Genomic DNA, 18032 nt, shown 5'->3' with positions numbered 1-18032 from the left:
ACGCATGCTTTCCTGCATACTTGTCGGGCGCCTCTCCACTGCTGTGGGGGTGTGTGCGTGTGCTGGCTTACATGCTTGTGGCTTTGTTTCTTGTTCATTGTTTATTGGGTTTTGATTATGGTGGATAGTGGGTAATTTAGTGAATTGCTGTTTGCTCTGTATTCTGCTTATTTTTTGTATTATTGTTATTAAACTAAAATATACCCAAGTAGATACCTGCGGGTAGGCACGCCATGTCACAGACGAGTGTTACTGCCTAGCATTCCAATCATAGAGGGTGAGGCCTGGACACAATGCCTGAACTCCAGAGGCATCCACACCACAGAAGCAGCAGCCAACATTCAAACACCCAAACATTGGGCCGCAACACCTGTGACATCCCCACGACCAGAGGGTATGTTGTGGACCAGTGAGGGAACCAACACCCAGTCCAGGTAACGTTACAAGCAGGTGTCTTGGAAACAGGATCTGGGGTCCGGTGCCAAGGGGCCTCTGCTGCAGCTGGGGGGGGGGGGGGGGGGGGGGGGGGGGGGGGGGGCATCTTCAGGGCATGTTGGATGGCACCCTGAGGGATGGCAAGGGATGTAGGGGTGGGGAGGCAAAGGGGGCCTGTGGGTCCCGAGGTGGAAGCCATAGCTCTGTTGTTCTCTCATCTTCTCCAATTTCTTACAGATATCACATTATGGATGATATTGTGGACCCAGCAGATGCCATTGACAGTGGAGGTCTGGCAATATCTGGTCTGAGAGAAACATGAGAGGATACAGGGAAAGATCCCATGAAAGGTTAACAGCAGGATTATAAAATGCAAATTCTTTCTCACAAGCAGGCTTAGTAAACATACAGGATTCTTGTATTAAGCTAAAAACAATGGCTCACACCTTCATTGAAAGTAACTATCTTAGGAAGCATCTGGAAAAGCATGGATGAGAGTTTCAATTGAATTAAGTGACGAATGTTTAAAACAGGCAGATCTTTCAAGTCATAACCAAGTGAAATTTTAGCATACAGCTAAAAGCAAAGGTTTCACACCTTCATTGAAATTAACTCTCTTAGTAAACAGCTGGAAAGGAAAGGATGATGTTCAGTTGAATTTGGTGTCAATTCTAAGTGTGAAATTCTACTAATACCAAGTAAATTAAAAGAAAATTGGAGACAGCCTGTCTCCGAGAAACATAATTTAAAGTCAAAATCAAAGGCAATGTTATGAGCTGGGGACAATTGGAAAACCAAATTATTGAAATCACAGGAATTAAAAGTAACACCTCTATTGAAACCAAAGCATTTTGAATATCACAAACGAACTTTGAACATCACAAAGGACAATGTAATCAGATCTGAGAGGTGAGATTATGCCCAAAATGAATAATTAGTTGTATTAGAATGTTTAGATCAAAGATACTTTTTAACAATCAAAGTGAAATAAGTTAATTGACAATAAGGTAATAAAAACTTAATTGTTAGAAAGAGAATATAAACCCAGGGAGCAGGAGCAGAAGCAGAAGGAGAACCACAACTCAGAGAGAGAAGGAACAAGAGAAGCAGATTCAGCTTTCACAGCTCGGTCATGGGAAAGATGAGACAAGCAGCCGAGCTTAAACAGCTATACATCTAAGGAAGACTAGAATTTAAACAGGAGTCAGAGTCAGCTTAGAGATAGCTAGCAGAGTGTGGTGAATGTAACATGGTAATTCACACTGTATCTTTGTAAGCGCAGTAGCGTTATCCGACCACTAGGGGAAGTAGCTCTGGGAATGCTCAGGAGCTTGTACAGGGCTCCACCCTTGGCTCTGCCCCCGACTCCTCCACCTTGTGCTGATGTATAAATACCCTTGTCCAGAGTCAGCCTGCAGTTCACCGAGAGTTCATCAACGGGTAACAGGCTGGCTCTGTAGTAAGTAGATTAAAACCTATATTCATATCGGAAAGCACGTGTCTGGTGAATTGATGGTTCCATCAATTTAATCTACTTAAGAACAGTCAAGATCGATCATGGAATCGGCCCTCAAGCCTGGATCTCGACCCGCAGGATGCAGAGGCAAAAGATATCTTCTCCCACTGGCTGTGGTGCTTTAAGGCCTACCTGGCAGAAGCGAGCACAGCCGAAACGACAGAGGAACAGAAGCTAAGTCTACTGCACGCGAGGGTGAGCCACCGAATCTCTACGCAACTAAACTCGGCCGGTTCATATACTGCAGTGCTAGCGGTACTCGATAAGATATACGTAAGGCTCATTAACGAAGTTTACGCACGCCATGTGTTCAGGACTAGCCGCCAGCGGCCTACAGAATCACTCGCCGAATTTTTAAGGGAACTCAATAATTTGTCAAATGACTGTAATTATCAAGCGGTTACCACGGCTGAACACAGAGAACTTGCTGTACCCGATGTTTTTGTAGCGGGCCTCAGGTCTAATTATGTGCGCCAACGACTGCTGGAAAAGGGGGCCCAAGACTCAGAAACAACTGTGGAAGCTGCGACCATGATAAAGGTCGCCTTCCACAGCCTTAACTCGTTCCCCGCGGACCCAATCATGAGCCCCTGAACAGAGACTCCCCCAGGCCTGTGCTACGCGGCCGCCCAGCCACCATGCTGCCCCAGCCAGCCACTATGCTGCTCCAGCCAGCCACTATGCTGCTCCAGCCTGCCGTTTCTGCGGCCAGAACCAGCACCCACGGCAGCACTGCCCAGCCCGCAACACGACCTGCAGTAGCTGCGGGCAGAAAGGCCACTATGCAAGAGTGTGCCTCGCTAAAAGGGCCCCAGCATCCAACTCCCCAGCGGCACAAAGTAAACGCTCCGCACTCCCGCAGGGCCAGAAACGCTGCGGCCTATGCCCCGACTCCGCCCCCTCCCGCCATGTGCGATCCATGGGGGCCGCCATCTTGGCAAACCTCCACCACGTGGCCGGCCACGTGCGACTCATGGGGGCCGCCATCGTGGACGCCATCTTCCTCGCCGCCCGCCACGTGCAATCCACGGGCCCGACCTGCATCTCCACGCTCGGACAACTCATCGGAAGAGTACGACTATGAACTCAGAGGGCAGTCATCACGGGGCCACTCCAGCACAGCTGATCGAGCCGCCGACTACCCGCAACTCAGCGCAGTCACTCTGGACCATTCACGCCCGAAGCATCTGCGAAATTCGATGGCAGAGGTCCAAATCAATGGGTACAAAACGCAATGCTTCTTCGACTCCGGGAGCACTGAGAGCTTCATACATCCAGACCTGGTAAGACGCTGTTCGCTCCCCGTTTTCCCCGTGCGGCAAACTATCTCATTCGCTTCAGGCTCCCATTCAGTCCAGATCCAGGGACGCACCGCCGCGACACACAATCCGAGGCGCTAGCTACTCGAAATTCAAACTCTACGCGCCACTCTTATTAGGCCTAGACTTTCAACGTAACCTTAAGAGCTTCACCCTCAGCTTCGGCGGGGCCCTGCCCCCACTCACTATCTGCAACCTCGCTACGCTGCGAATCTCCCCCCCCCCCCCCCTCCTCTCTTCGCCAATCTCACAAAGGACTGTAAACCCATAGCCACTCGTAGCAGGCGGTACAGCCTGCAGGATAGGGTATTTATCAGAACAGAGGTCCGAAGGCTTCTCAGTGAGGGGATTATAGAGGCCAGCAATAGTCCCTGGAGAGCTCAGGTGGTGGTCATTAAGACCGGGGAAAAATTCCGCATGGTTGTCGACTATAGTCAGACCATAAATAGATTTACGCTCCTCAACGTGTATCCCCTCCCCAGGATTGCAGACATGGTAAACCAGATCCACGGTGGATCTGAAGTCTGCATACCACCAGCTACCAATCCGCCCTGGGGACCGCCACTACACGGCATTCGAGGCCAATGGCCGCCTCTTCCATTTCCTCCGGATCCCTTTCGGCGTCACTAATGGGGTCTCGGTGTTCCAATGAGCAATGGACCGAATGGTGGACCAGTACAGGCTGCGGACCACGTTTCCGTACTTGGACAATGTCACCATCTGCGGCTATGACCAGCAGGACCACAACGCCAACCTGCACCGTTTTCTCCAGACGGCACAGAAACTGAATCTCACGTATAACAAGGAGAAATGCGTTTTCCGCACAGACTGGCCATCCTCGGCTATGTCGTGGAAAACGGAGTCCTGGGCCCAGACACGGACCGTATTCACGCCCGAGAACTCCCCCTCCCCCATTGCCCCAAGGCCCTCAAACGGTGCTTGGGCTTCTTCTCCTACTACGCCCAGTGGTTCCCTTAATATGCGGACAAAGCCCGCCCACTCTTTAGGGCCACACGATTTCCCCTGTCAGCCGAGGCACGCCAGGCCTTCGACGGCATCAAGGAGGACATCACCAAAGCGGTCATGCGGGCGGTGGATGAATCCACTCCATTCCAGGTTGAGAGCGACGCCTCAGAGGTAGCTATAGCAGCCACATTAAATCAGGCAGGGAGACCAGTCGCATTTTTCTCCCGTACCCTCTCCGCTTCAGAGCTCTGACACTCCTCAGTCGAAAAAGAAGCACAAGCCATTGTGGAGGCTATTCGTTACTGGAGGCACTACCTCGCAGGTAGGAGGTTCACCCTCATCACCGACCAAAGATCGGTTGCCTTCATGTTTGACAACTCGAAGGGCAGCATGGTGGCACAGTGGTTAGCATTGCTGCCTACGGCGCTGAGGACCCGGGTTCGAATCCCGGCCCTGGGTCACTGTCCGTGTGGAATTTGCACATTCTCCCCGTGTCTGCGTGGGTTTCACCCACACAACCCAAAGATGTGCTGAGTAGGTAGATTGGCCATTCTAAATTGCCCCTTAATTGGAAAAAATAATTGGGTACTCTAAATTTATTTATTTTTTTTAAATGTTTGACAACTCGCAAAGGGGCAAAATTAAAAACAACAAAATTCTGAGGTGGAGGATCGAACTCTCCACCTACAATTACGATATTAAGTATCGACCCAGGAAGCTCAACGAGCCTCCGGATGCCCTATCCCGCGGGACATGCGCCAGCGCGCAGATTGACCGATTGAAAGTCATCCACAATGACCTCTGCCACCCGGGGGTCACCCGGCTCGCCCACTACATCAGAGCCCGAAACCTGCCTTTCTCCAACGAGGCCCAGGGACTGCCCGATCTGTGCGGAGTGCAAACCGCACTTCTATAGACCAGACAGGGCCCACCTGGTCATGGTTTCTAGGCCCTTTGAACGTCTCGCGATTGATTTCAAAGGGCCACTCCCCTCAACTAACAAGAATGTTTACTTTCTAAACGTCGTAGATGAGTTCTCCCGTTTCCCATTTGCTATCCGGTGCCCCGACATGACCTCCCACACAGTCATTAGGGCCCTGCATAGCATCTTCACCCTGTTTGGTTTCCCCAGCTAAGTACACAGCGACCGGGGTTCGTCCTTCCTGAGCGACGTGCTGCGTCAGTACCTGCTCGACAAGGACATTGCCTCGAGCAGGACTACCAGCTACAACCCCAGGGGGAACGGGCAGATGGAGAGGGAGAACGCGACGGTCTGGAAGACCGTCCTACTAACCCTCCGGTCTAGAAAGCTCCAAGTCTCCCAGTGGAAGGAAGTCCTCCCAGACGCACTCCACGCTATTAGGTCCCTTTTGTGTACAGTGACCAATCAGACCCCTCACGAGAGGCTCTTCATTTTTTCCAGGGGCACTACCACGGGGGTCTCACTTCCGGCATGACTGAGGACACCGTGGCCCGTACTTCTGAGGAAACACGTCAGGGCACAAAAGACCGACCCCCTTCTTGAAAAGGTGCGCCTGCTCCACTCCAACCCCCAGTACGCATTCGTCGAGTTCCCTGACGGCCGTCAGGACACAGTATCCCTCCGGGATCTGGCACCCGCCAGATCCAGCGCCCCCTCTACCCCCACAGAAGGACCCCTTACCCTACACCCCATGCTGCTGCCCCCTCGCGCTCCCGAGCCAACGAGCTCGCTCCACCAGTTCTGCGCACCCACGCCGGCCAGCCCCAACGCCCCCAGTCCCCGGTCGAACCAGGAGAGTATGAAGCTCGGATACAACCCTCCCTGGACTCAGCCATCGTACCCCAGCACACAACACCATCCAGCCACCGCAATAGGCTGCAACCCCGGTGCTCCGCAGATCACAGCGGACAGTTTGACCACCGGACAGACTGACTTTGTAAACCACCACCCCCGCCGGACATGATTATTTTGCAGGGGGTGAATGTGGTGAATGTAACATGGTAATTCACACTGTATCTTTGTAAGCGCAGTAGCGTTATCCAACCACTAGGGGGAGTAGCTCTGGGAATGCTCAGGAGCTTGTACAGGGCTCCACCCTTGGCTCCGCCCACAACTCCTCCCCCTTGTGCTGCTGTATAAATAACCTTGTCCAGAGTCAGCCTGCAGTTCACCGAGAGTTCATCAACGGGTAACAGGCTGGCTCTGTAGTAAGTAGATTAAAGCCTATATTCCTATCGGAAAACACGTATCTGGTGAATTGATGGTTCCATCACAGAGCCAGCTCTTATAGCTCAGTACATGGGATCGACAAGACACAGCAACGGAGCTAACCAGTGAATACATCTCAAGATGACCAGACTTTAAAGAAGATTGATTGTCAAGTTGGGCCTGAAGGTCCCTTCAACCAACCAGAAGGATCCAGAAGCAAGATCTTTTTACCTTTCTGTAAAGAAAGTGTTTGCAGCTTTTAAAAGAAAAAATATAATAATAAAATAACTTAATTTAACCTGAAATAGTGCTTATTCCAAAAGTCTACTTTACTTACTTAGCAATGCAGGACCCAGGACATCGATGCTACTAAGTGGTAAGTAGATAAAATCTTCGGTGAAGGAATGAGTTATACCAGGGGATAACTTGAAAATATAGTTTGACCTGAATAGCACCACCAAAGCCTGCATTCCGGAGTCAGGGAGTGAGAATCCCTGTTCGCCATTTAGAATGTCGGCACTTTTTGGTATAGGGTGAATTCTGAGAATAGTGGTGAGTTTTCAAAAACAAGGTGCTGGAGAAGGCAGCAGAATTAACAGAGGCTTAGGGCAGTGGTCCATGTGCAAGGGCCCGCACCATACCCTGAGGACCACCCATCAGGCCAGGGAGGGGCCCAGATGGGGAATCTGGCGAAGACCCAAAGTGTACAGGCATCACTGGTCTTTTGAACAGCATGTGCCGCAGGAGACTCCGCATCAACAAGGAAACGGTGCGGAAACTGTTTTATGTCCTTGCGGACTTGGCACATCGTGGGGGAGGATACCTGCTTCCAATGACTGTAAAGGTCACTGCACCCCTGACATTTTACGCTTCAATATCATTCCAGGTCTTGAGCAAGGACTTGCGTGGCATTTCCCAACCAACGGCCCACAAGTCATGGATGCCCTGTTTGCTCGGGCAGCCGACTATATCAACTTTGACCTGGTCAAAGCCCAACAAGATGCCCAGACATCACTGGGATGCCCAGGTCCAGGGTTAATAGATGGCACGCATGTTACCTTGTGCTCACTGGGTGGTCCGGAAGCGTCCTTCATCAACAGGAAGGGGTTCAACGCTGTAAACGTGTGCAACCACCACCTCAAGATCATGCACATGTGCGCACGCTTCCCAGGGAGCGGGCACGACAGCATCCTTGGGCAGTCCAAGATCCCTGGCGTCTAGGGGCTGGTTTAGCTCACCAGCTAAATCGCTGGCTTTTAAAGCAGGCCAGCAGCACGGTTCGATTCCCGTACCAGCCTCCCCAGACAGGCGCCAGAATGTGATGACTAGGGGCTTTTCACAGTAACTTCATTGAAGCCTACTCGTGACAATGAGCGATTTTCATTTTTCATTTCATTTTTCTTTGAGGGACACTCTAGGATGGCTGGTTGGCTCTTGGGAGGATAAGGGGTACCCGCTGAGATCCTGGCTAATGATGCCATTACGGAGGCCAGAGACCATTGTGGCGACCCGCACTGTGGCCACCTGGGCTATCATCGTGTGGTGCAAAGGATTTATTAAAATACTGCTCCAATGCCTCAACCACTCTGGTCGTGCTCTGCAGTACACCCCCTGGAGGGTCGCCCACTTTGTGGTGGTCTGCTGTGCCCTCCAAAACCTCACACAACAGCAGGGCGATGTGCTGGAGATGGAGGAGGAGGCACATGCGGCCACATCAGAGGAGGAAAACGAGGACAGCCGGAAGGTGGAGGACAATTAGCGACAGCGAGAGTCCGGCACGCCAAAGGACCAGGGAGACCCACTTCCCACTGGACATGGCTTCACCCTTCATCTAACCCCCTTCCCACCGCCCCTCCACACCCGTGCGCCCCCTCCATCACCCAGTCTGCCTCATACGTCCCCCTCTGACAATCCCCCCATCCACTCATTACTTGTCCCCTTCCCTCACACCCCCTAATCGCTCTGTTCCATCTTCCGAGGGTTTGTTTTACATCACATCAGGGTGATGGGCCTGTGCTGGCACTGTCAGCGGGTCAATATGCAAGGCAGGAGGGTGATGATAACCCTCTGTGAGCTGAACACTGGTGCTCCTCAATCGGTGCCATAGTTTGACTCCTGTCTTTCTGCCTAGCGTGCGCTCACACTCATCACCTGCACACGGTACGCCTTGGGGGAGGGGGGGGATTCCTACGGCCATTAGCCTGGCGGGTGTCCTCTGGGGGCGTCGGGGACCGGAGGACCCCACCCAACTTGGTGGTGCCACCGTGTTCCACACGCTGACTCAGATGCGGGAGGGAGGGGGGCGGGAAATCAGGAGAGCAGGTGACCGCCGTTGTCTCCCTGGAGGGAGGCTCCAGATTGGCCTCCAGCTCTTCCTCCTCGTGGTCAGTGCTCGTAGGATCCTAGGGGTCACCTTGGGATGGAGGAGCAGCTGGATTGAGCTCCAGGAGCCCCTGCGCCATCTGGATCTGCCAGCCCTGGCGGTTTCCCATTGCCTGCACAGTGGTGTCAATGCCCTCAGAGATGCCTCTCTGTGACCAGGCTATGCTCTGGAGCGCCTCAGCAATGCTCTCCTGCGACTTGGACATGCTCCACAGAGCCTCGGCAAGATCCACCCGAGACTGAGACACGTTCCCCTGTGACTGGTACAGGCTGTGGTGCGTCTCAGCAATGCCCACCTGAGATTGGGACAATGTCCACATTGCCTCTGCAAGGCCCACCTGTGTCACAAACACATCCCTCAGTGACTCGGATATGCTGTCAAATCATTCAGCCATGATCATTACTGACTGAGCAACTCCTTGGATACCACCACTTATGGCGCTGACATTGTGCTCCAAGCTCTCCACTACGGTCGCCACTCCAGTGTTGGTCTCGGTGCCACGCATTGCCAGCACAATCTCCTGTGCCCATAGCCTCTGTGACTCCTCAACTATGGATCTGCTGGAGTGTCGCTGACATCCCCCTCTGAATTTCAGAGCTGCACCCTTGCGACTGCATCAGCTCCGGGATAGCTTGGTCCAGAGGCTCAAATCTGACTCCTGTAATGCAACTTACTTCCAACTTCTGTCTCTCCTAGATGCTCATGCCTCCACCTGATGTTCATCAGCAACTCTATGGTGCTCACCAGATTGTGCTCCAGAAGCAGCATGTTGGGGGACCAGCTGTGCATGGGTAGGGTGTGCTGGTGGGTGCCAGGGTGCGCTGGGGCACACATGCGGTATTGTGCTTGGGGTTCGTGGGTGGGGACAAGCAGGACCGGTGTCATGGGGCCGATGCCAACTCACCTGTGCAGCCCGGTGGAGGTCATTTAGCTTCTAGCAGCACTGGGTGGCGGTCCTCCTAGTGACACTCCCCAAGCTGACGACCTGTGCCACTGCCTCCCAGGACCCAATACCCAGGAAATACCAGTTCTGTTCATAGCTCCTGAGATGGAAGCTTGATGAGCTCCAGCAACTTTCAGTACACACAGTGGAACCTTTCAGCCAGATCAAACAATTCAAATAAAGTTCCAAACACTTTTCCTTGCCTCTTGACACGACTACCCTCCACTCCACTCTCTGGGTTGATTATTGAGGGTTCCTATCTCTCGGAAATTGAGTGACATCTACCTTGGGGCCTTCTCTCATAGCCTTAATAAGCTTAATCGAAGCTTTAGTAGGCACAAGTTTGGCTTGTCTCTGCACCCTTTCCCAACCTGCGCAAAATGGCTGCTGTTGGCGGCAGGTCTTTTAGTTGCACTGCTCAGTCACCAATGTTATTGCCAGTCCATATCCATTCCGTCTCAATTCCGGATAGGAAAATCCAGCCCTGACTATTGAGTAATCAAAAGTAAGAGGCAGCAGCTGTCGATTCCACTTAGGAGCACCATAAGAAGCTATTTGAAGAACTGAGAGAAATAAGATTTAACATCCCAAAGGAACTGAAAAATGATGTAATGATTAAGCCATTAAACGGAGAAAGAAATACAGCTTAAATAAGGTCTGACTATGCAGTTTGAAAGACCTGCTTGCAGAAAGGAATGAGGATTGGAATAGATTTGGTAGATGACTGAGCTAAATGAAAAGTAGGAAATTGAGAACACACATTGAAAGAGTCAAGAGAATGAATAATTTGAAAGTAAACTATATAGCCACAAGCATTGTATTGAATGGAGATCATATGATAACTTTTGTCGAAATGCACAATACCAGTGTGATGAAATGGGTATACTTTACATTTTGTGTAAAGATTGTGTCTGTGTGCGCCCAGGGTTAATCAAAGGAGAGGTTTATAGAACATAGCACAGCACAGAACAGGCCCTTCGGCCCTCGATGTTGTGCCGAGCCATGATCACCCATGGGATGAGCCATGGGAGGAAACCGGAGCACCCGGAGGAAACCCACGCACACACGGGGAGGACGTGCAGACTCCGCACAGACAGTGACCCAGCCGGGAATCGAACCTGGGACCCTGGAGCTGTGAAGCATTTATGCTAACCACTGCGCCACCGTGCTGTTTGGAGTCAAATTGTCTGTGGAGTATAATAAGGGATGAAAGAGTAAAGGTGTTACTGCTTTACATTTGTAATGAGGTTTTATGGTGGGTTTTAATTTACAGGTAAACAGAGTCGGTTTGAAATTTACATTTGGGATTAAGTGTTGAAATTGCTGAGATTATTATTGCATTTCAAAAAAGGTTCAAAGGTGACAAGGAATATTTGCATTTTACAGGAAATTTGTGAGTAATCCAGGGTAGACATTTTAAATTTTACTGATCCAAAATAGAGGGAAACATGCAAGGTTCCCAAATATTAAAAACCAAGTTCAAATGGATTTGTGAAGACAATGTAAAGCAAACCCAAAAAGGTGAAATGGGTATTTCCGAGAACAGGTTTTCAGCTGGAGTAGTGAAGAAAGCCCACTGAAGACCAGTTTATTTGAGTTGTAGTTTCTGAAAAGCTTTGAACGTTGTTAATTGAGAAAAGCAACTTGCAAAGTAGTTTGTTTGAATTTGTTTTTGCAAACCACATCAACGGCCTTTGGTTCTGGAAGTCGCAGAATGCACTTCTATTTGCAGTGAAAAGTAGTTTCACGACTTGGGTAACATTTCCTGGATTTTACAATTGCAAATCTCAAAGGCCGTTGCCAAAATGTTAGTTTCATTGCATACCTTATGTGAGTCATTTTGGGGAGAGGAGGGGGGTTATATTATAAGCTCTTTTCTAACTGCATATTTTTATCTTGTGTTTAAATTTTATATTTTTTTAAAGAATACTGTTATTGGAAGTTTTCCATTTCACAGAGAAGACCAGCAAATATTCATATACAATTGACAACCATTGTAATTGTTAGTCGGTGTCTCCTTTTATACAGTTAATGAAAATAAAAGAATAGCAAAAAGAGTGGGGGGTCTCACGATAAGCAATGAGCACGTGGCACTTTGGTGCACACCCTCCTCCGCAGGACGACAAGAACAGAGCTACACAATATAAGTGATCCCTTGTGGGGTAAAATGCAACCAATCTGGATGTAACTCAGCATCCCAAGACCTCGGAGCAATGAAAAGATACTCCAAAAAGGGAGGACAACAGAATACCACCATCAGAACAAGATATATCTTGACAGTGCACACTCTCACATACAGCAGCCAATAAGCCGAGGCTCCCTACACAATTGACCTCATTCCTCTGAAGCCAAATCAGCTTTTCAGCAACTGCAACCATTCAGGCCCCACCACCATCAAGAATCATGAGGCCCGGCCCATCAAGTCTGCACCGACCCACTTAGGCCCTCACTTCCACCCTATCCCCATAACCCCTCCAACCTTTTTGGACACTAAGGGCAATTTAGCATGGCCAATCCACCTAACCTGCATGTCTTTGGACTGTGGGAGGAAACCGGAGCACCCGGAAGAAACCTACGCCGACACGGGGAGAACGTGCAGACACCGCACAGACAGTGACCCAAGCCAGGAATCGAACCTGGGACCCTGGAGCTGTGAAGCAACAGTGCTAACCACTGTGCTACCATTTTCTAGCAAGAAAACTCCACCGTCAAGGAGAAGAAGAATTGCCAAAACATCCATCAACAGGATGACTTGGGATGGGATACAACTCTCCTCCTTCTGACACGGTAAGGGTAACCCTCGAGAATCAAATAGAGCAAATCAGGACCTGTATCAGCACCTCACCCACCCAGATAAAGAAAGGAAACCCCAAAGAGAGAGGAACAACAGGATTAGCCAATAGGTGTTAGTCATGGTCTAGCAATGTATACTTTCGCAAAATGGATACGAGGAATAAATCAGCCTAACCTCATAATCAATAGGTTATTGCACCTCCAGGGGAGACCCAGCCTCAAGAAGGAGCACAGTCTGGAAGTCCCTATATATGACCACTTGGAGGAGGGCACCCTACTCCTCCATCCAGCTTAATCTCCAACTGAAGAAAGACTCAGGCCCGCAGCCAACAGGATAGTATCTCCCCAAGGAAATCATATCTAACAAATAGCTGGTTCCAGCAGCAGTTGTATTTTAAAGATTAAAAATCTCCCTCAGTAAAAATGTAACACTGAACCATCATAGTGTAGGCCTCTAGGCACATCTATTGAAAACTCAACATTTGCTGTTCATAAAAGTTCTGCTCAAATTTTGATAAAGGGCAATAAAAATGAACATTAAACATTATTCTCAATTTAACTATATAAGCAGGAATTATTATGAGCTGGTCTGGAATTTTCTCATACAATCTCCTTTTCCAGCTTTACATTATAAAAGGCTGGCACAGTTGTTGTAAAGGAAAGAACTTGCAGTGATATAGCACTCTTCCCCATCTTCAAACAGCACAGTGGTGCCCAGCCAATTAAACATTTATTGCTGAAGTGATGCCATTTCAAGGAAGTTTACAACACTCCCAGTGTAAAGCTTTGCCTACCAGGAGTGCATATCAGCAATGGTGATAGTTTTGCAGCCATGGAACTGTATGATCCTCTTAAAATTACCCCCATGATTTTAAGGGACATTGTTTCAAATTTATAAAAAACATTCTTTTTAAAATCAGAGGAAAGTTTGGACCAAACATCTTGTATTATTTCACTCAAGAGTTGGGGCAATCTCCAACTTTATTTACAGAATAATCTTGGCGATATTGCACATCGATAATGGGCTGTAGACTAAACTATGTGACATTGGAACACTTTGGTCTTATTTTTCTTAATCACTTATAAAAGAATCTCTGTTCAGTTGCAGCAACACACTGCCAATGCTGTCCAAAGATAAAACCCTGGGCAACCTTACTTATTCAGATTTGTTCCTCATACTTCTCTTAATGGTTAAACAACAAAAATCACTAACCTTGTCAGATCTCCAACATCTGCAAAAGGCTGTTTTATCACCCAAGTCTTCTATATCAAAACTATCAACCACCTGAGCAACATCTTTGTTGATTACTTTGTTCACTCTGCCGTTTTTTCCTATTTGACTTGTAAACATTCGATACAGGAAGTAGCCACTAATGATTACTCCAAAACTTAGTGGAAATACAATCCAGTAAGCTATAATTAGAAAAATATTACATTAATGCTACTTAATCAGATTTTAACACAGTACAGATTATCTAACATTTTCTTTAGTGCATATCATTCTATCAATTTAACACAGTTTTCCAGTAATTTAAGCAATTACAGATTTATTTCCTCCTTCACCAGGATGCTAGATGGCCACTAGTCAACTTTGTTTTTATGCAACAGCTCACACCATCCCTAGAGGCCTGAAAACTTTCTAGTTTGGGAAAATGGATCATGCAAAGTAATGTAACTTTAGCACGTAACTTTACACTTAAATTCAAGGTGTAAATATTATATACACAATATTTTTGAAAAATTAAATTTCTTTTACATATATGCAACATCTTAAAGTGGGAATTTGGGCCAGAAAACCAAGTGCCTATTATTGACAAAAAAAATTTGCAAGGCCATGGAGCAAGCTTAGTTCCCCGTGCATATTAATGCCAATCACATTTCCCAGGAAAGGCCAAAAATAAGGACATTATCTTCTGCCGAAAATGTCTATAAAACTTTAATCTTAAAGCCATGTTTTAATTGAAAAAATTCTGATAAATCATTATACCGCTACTATGTTTATAAACTAGTGGTACAGTTTTGATCTGCTTTCGTTTCATTCGTTCTTAAAACAAAGTTCTGCATATTAACCTACAAGAGTAGCTTATTTTTTGATGACCAGAGGCTGCTTTCCCCCTTTGAGGTAGAGAACTGACTGGTGGTGGTTTAACCTGAGGCACACCACATTTCAGGCGAGGGGCAAGGTTTAGAAGGCGGAACCAAATTAGCGTCCAGTTCTAAACCCAAGCAACTCAAAAAAAGTAAATGCACGTTGTCTTTTCTCAAGGAAATGCATTTTACCAGTTTAAATTTAGAATTGATTACAATACACCAGGTGATGCATTCGTGCTCGAACGACCGCAGGAAAACAATACAATAATAAATTCTTCTTTCCTCCTTTGGAGGGGCAGATGAGATGTTAGGAGTGTGAAATTTCACATAACAGAATTGAAATGATTGTTCTGGTAGGACTGGAGCAAAGTATGCGGTCACGCGGTTAGAGTGGGTTTAAAATAAAACAGTGTGGGGGGGCAAATAACGCTTCTCATGAAATAATCCAGCCGGGAGGTTATTAGTTTATATCCCTTGGCCGCGGGAAAGGGAGTAATTTGTTGATAACATGAATGTGGCAGTTGCCCAATTTCCTGCAGGCGGTTCGGAATGGAGGCGCGAGCGCACACACACATTTCAACGGCAAACCGCCGCTCTCCGCCTCCCCCGCTCCTGCTCCCGCTCCCGCCACGGCGGCCATCCCTGTCGCTCTGCCCCTCCTCCGGTGTAAACAGCCCGGAGTGACCCTCCCCTCCCCGCAGACTTGTTACGGACCAACCCCCCGCCAGTGCTGCAGGTGGAGGAGCTGTTGTTCCGTCACGTGGATTCCAAGGCAACCATTTGAAAATGATCTGGCACCGAGACGACGGGCCGATAGGCCTCCCTGTGTGTCAATTCTCTCTCTTCTTCCCTCCCCTCGTTTCTATGAACAGACAGGGAGCCTGAGGCCGCAATCTGTCAGTCACAGGTGCCCTCCAGAGTTGAGACTTTGCGGCCAACAGGAAGGGCTCCTTGTTTCCATGTGCCAGGCAAGTGGCACTTGTTTTATGTGCATTACCCACCCTCCCCCCTTTTTTTGCCTACTGGCTGGTAGCTCACTAACTCAATCGTATCCAATCTGATTCTGTGTCTGCGCTTTTTATATTTCCTCTCATATATTTATTTACGTGTGCCCACGTGAGTTTATTGCCACACCAATGGGGTGCCCCTTGTCTTTGATAATGATACTGTCTCTTATAAGAAAATTCTATCCTTCCAGATAAATATTCGGTTGACTGAATTCACTCCACCACATCTTTCTGATGTTAGTAATGCTCTATCACCCCCTTCAAGACCCTCCAGATCAAACATATTGGGTGGGATTCTCTGTTGGCTGACGCTGAAATTGGGAAACGTGATTGAGCGGAGAATCGGTTCTGATGCCGAAATCACGGCGGGCGCCGATTTGACATCAAATCGCAATTCTCTGTCGCCTCGACAGCGGCATCAATGCGTTCGAGAATGCATGTATAGTAGATACCGTTTGCATATCATTAGCGGGCCTGGCACGGTATTTTCTGAGGCCTCCACAATTCTCCGCCTCCAATGGGTCGAATTCCTGACGGTGTGGTTCACTTGTGCTTTTAAATATCGTGAAACTAGTATGGTTGCTGAGGGAGAAAGAGAGGAGATAGGACAAAGAGAGGTGCAACCGTGGGCTGCCAGGCTGGACACTGGCTTTGGGGGGGGGGGGGGGGGCTGCCAGTGCTTGGGGGTGGGGGGTTGCTGACAGTGGAATGGGCCAAGTTGCAGGGTGACACCCTACAGAACTGCGCCATTGCTGCGGCCTGCAAGGCAGCCATCTTGCTGCGCACTCTACTGACCACCCACCTTGGCACTTGGTTCAGTAGAGTTACACCAGCTGTATTGGTGCCCCAACTCTGCCCCCCCACCTGGTCACCACCCGACGGCCCACCCAGAGCAACGGCCACTGTAGCCCGTACATGGGCCGCGGAACATACTGCTGGTAAGAGCAGTGCCAGCCGATGGTACCCGTGGCATCAAGAACGGGTGCCAGGGCCAGAGGACCCCTGGTGCCGGGCAACAAAGTGGCTGGGGGTGTGGAGATGGGGGGGCAGACATGTGGGCGCAGATCCCGCAGTACCAACTGGGGCAACCATGTAGCCCGGTGGACCTGGTTCGGCACGGGCACGCACCATGCTAACATGTCGGCTAACACCCACCGCAGACGATGGATATTGGAATTTAACCAGCAATGGTGGCCTTCCTCCTAGTCGCTGCAGCCCTTGGGAATGGCATGCGGCTGTACGAGCTGGCGCTGCTCGAGGAGGAGGAAGCTGAAGCAGTGAAGCATGCAGCAGCAGTGCATGCAGCAGAGGGACAGGATGTAGCCACTAAGGATGGAGAGCCAGCCACCCAACAGGCCGAGGAGGAGGAGATGTCAAGGAGGCGCCTGTCATTCGAGGACCTCCGGGACCAGGCATGCCGTCGAAGACTCGGCTGAGCAGAGAGACAGTGCAACATATCTGCCAGATGATGGCACACCTGGCACCATGAGGGAGGACATCTGCTCCCCGTGGCAGTCAAGGTGACGGTCGCCCTGAACATTTACGCCACGGGGTCCTTCCAGGTGGTGAGTGGTCCCCCGTCTGGAATCTCACAGACCTCGGTGCACAGGTGCATCAGCGCCGTTGCGAAGGCCCTAGATGCCCAAGCAACTCAATACATCTATTTCAATGTGGACAGAGCCCACCAGGATGCCCGGGCAGTGGGGTCCGCCTACATCGCCGTCATGCCCTGGACCCAAGGGAAGATCGACGGAATGCATGCCCCCATACGAGCACCTGCAGAAGAAAGGCCGCTCAATACAAACTGAAGGGGCACCACTCGGTGATATGTGACCATGAGCTAGGCATCATGTACGTCTGCTCCCGATACCTGGGCAGTGTGCACATCACCTTCATCTTGGCACACTCGACGATTCCTGACATGTTCAAGTGCCCAGATGCCCCTCAGGGATTCGATGGCATTGTGTGATGGAATGTGCAGCTCCTATGCAGTGATCACCCAGGTGGGTGGTGGAAAGCGCTAACATGGGCACGAGTCCCATCCTCCCCCACATCCTCCTCCTCCAGATCATTGTCCCACTACTGCGCAATGTTATGGAGGACGCAGCAGGCCGCCATGATGCGGGCGAATCTCTCAGCATCATACTGGAGGTCCCCTCCAGAGCTGTCCAGGCACCTTAACCGCATCTTCAGGAGGCTGAAGCACCGCTCAATCACGTTCCTGGTCGCTGCTGGTCATCATTGTAGCTGATCTCCGGGTCAGCCTGTGGCCTCCGGACCGGTGTCATCAGCCACAACTTCAGTGGATAGCCCGTCACCCAAGAGCCAACCCCTCAGCCGGGGGGGGGGGGGGGTGTAGTCTGAGGTACCGCAATGTTCTGGCACCTC

General features: G+C 49.7%; 1 protein-coding gene across 2 annotated transcripts in view; it reads right to left on the bottom strand.

The window, feature by feature from the left end:
- Positions 1–15605, bottom strand: part of LOC119965223 (CDGSH iron-sulfur domain-containing protein 1-like) — a 29113-nt gene extending 13508 nt beyond the window's left edge. The window contains exons 1-2 of one of the 2 annotated variants that reach the window (XM_038795672.1): positions 15211–15605; positions 13760–13959 (exon numbers count right to left, since the gene is read on the bottom strand). In XM_038795672.1, coding sequence (XP_038651600.1) covers positions 13760–13959; positions 15211–15277 — 267 coding nt within the window. In that variant the 5' untranslated portion in view covers positions 15278–15605. Of the gene's footprint in view, positions 1–13759; positions 13960–14850; positions 15049–15210 lie in introns of those variants that run through there. The other variant, XM_038795673.1, reaches the window with a different exon arrangement.
- Between the last annotated feature and the right edge of the window lie 2427 nt (positions 15606–18032).

Source organism: Scyliorhinus canicula, chromosome 4 (assembly GCF_902713615.1).
Source record: "Scyliorhinus canicula chromosome 4, sScyCan1.1, whole genome shotgun sequence".
Classification (NCBI taxonomy): domain Eukaryota; kingdom Metazoa; phylum Chordata; class Chondrichthyes; order Carcharhiniformes; family Scyliorhinidae; genus Scyliorhinus; species Scyliorhinus canicula.
This window is presented reverse-complemented; position numbering and strand designations above follow the sequence as displayed.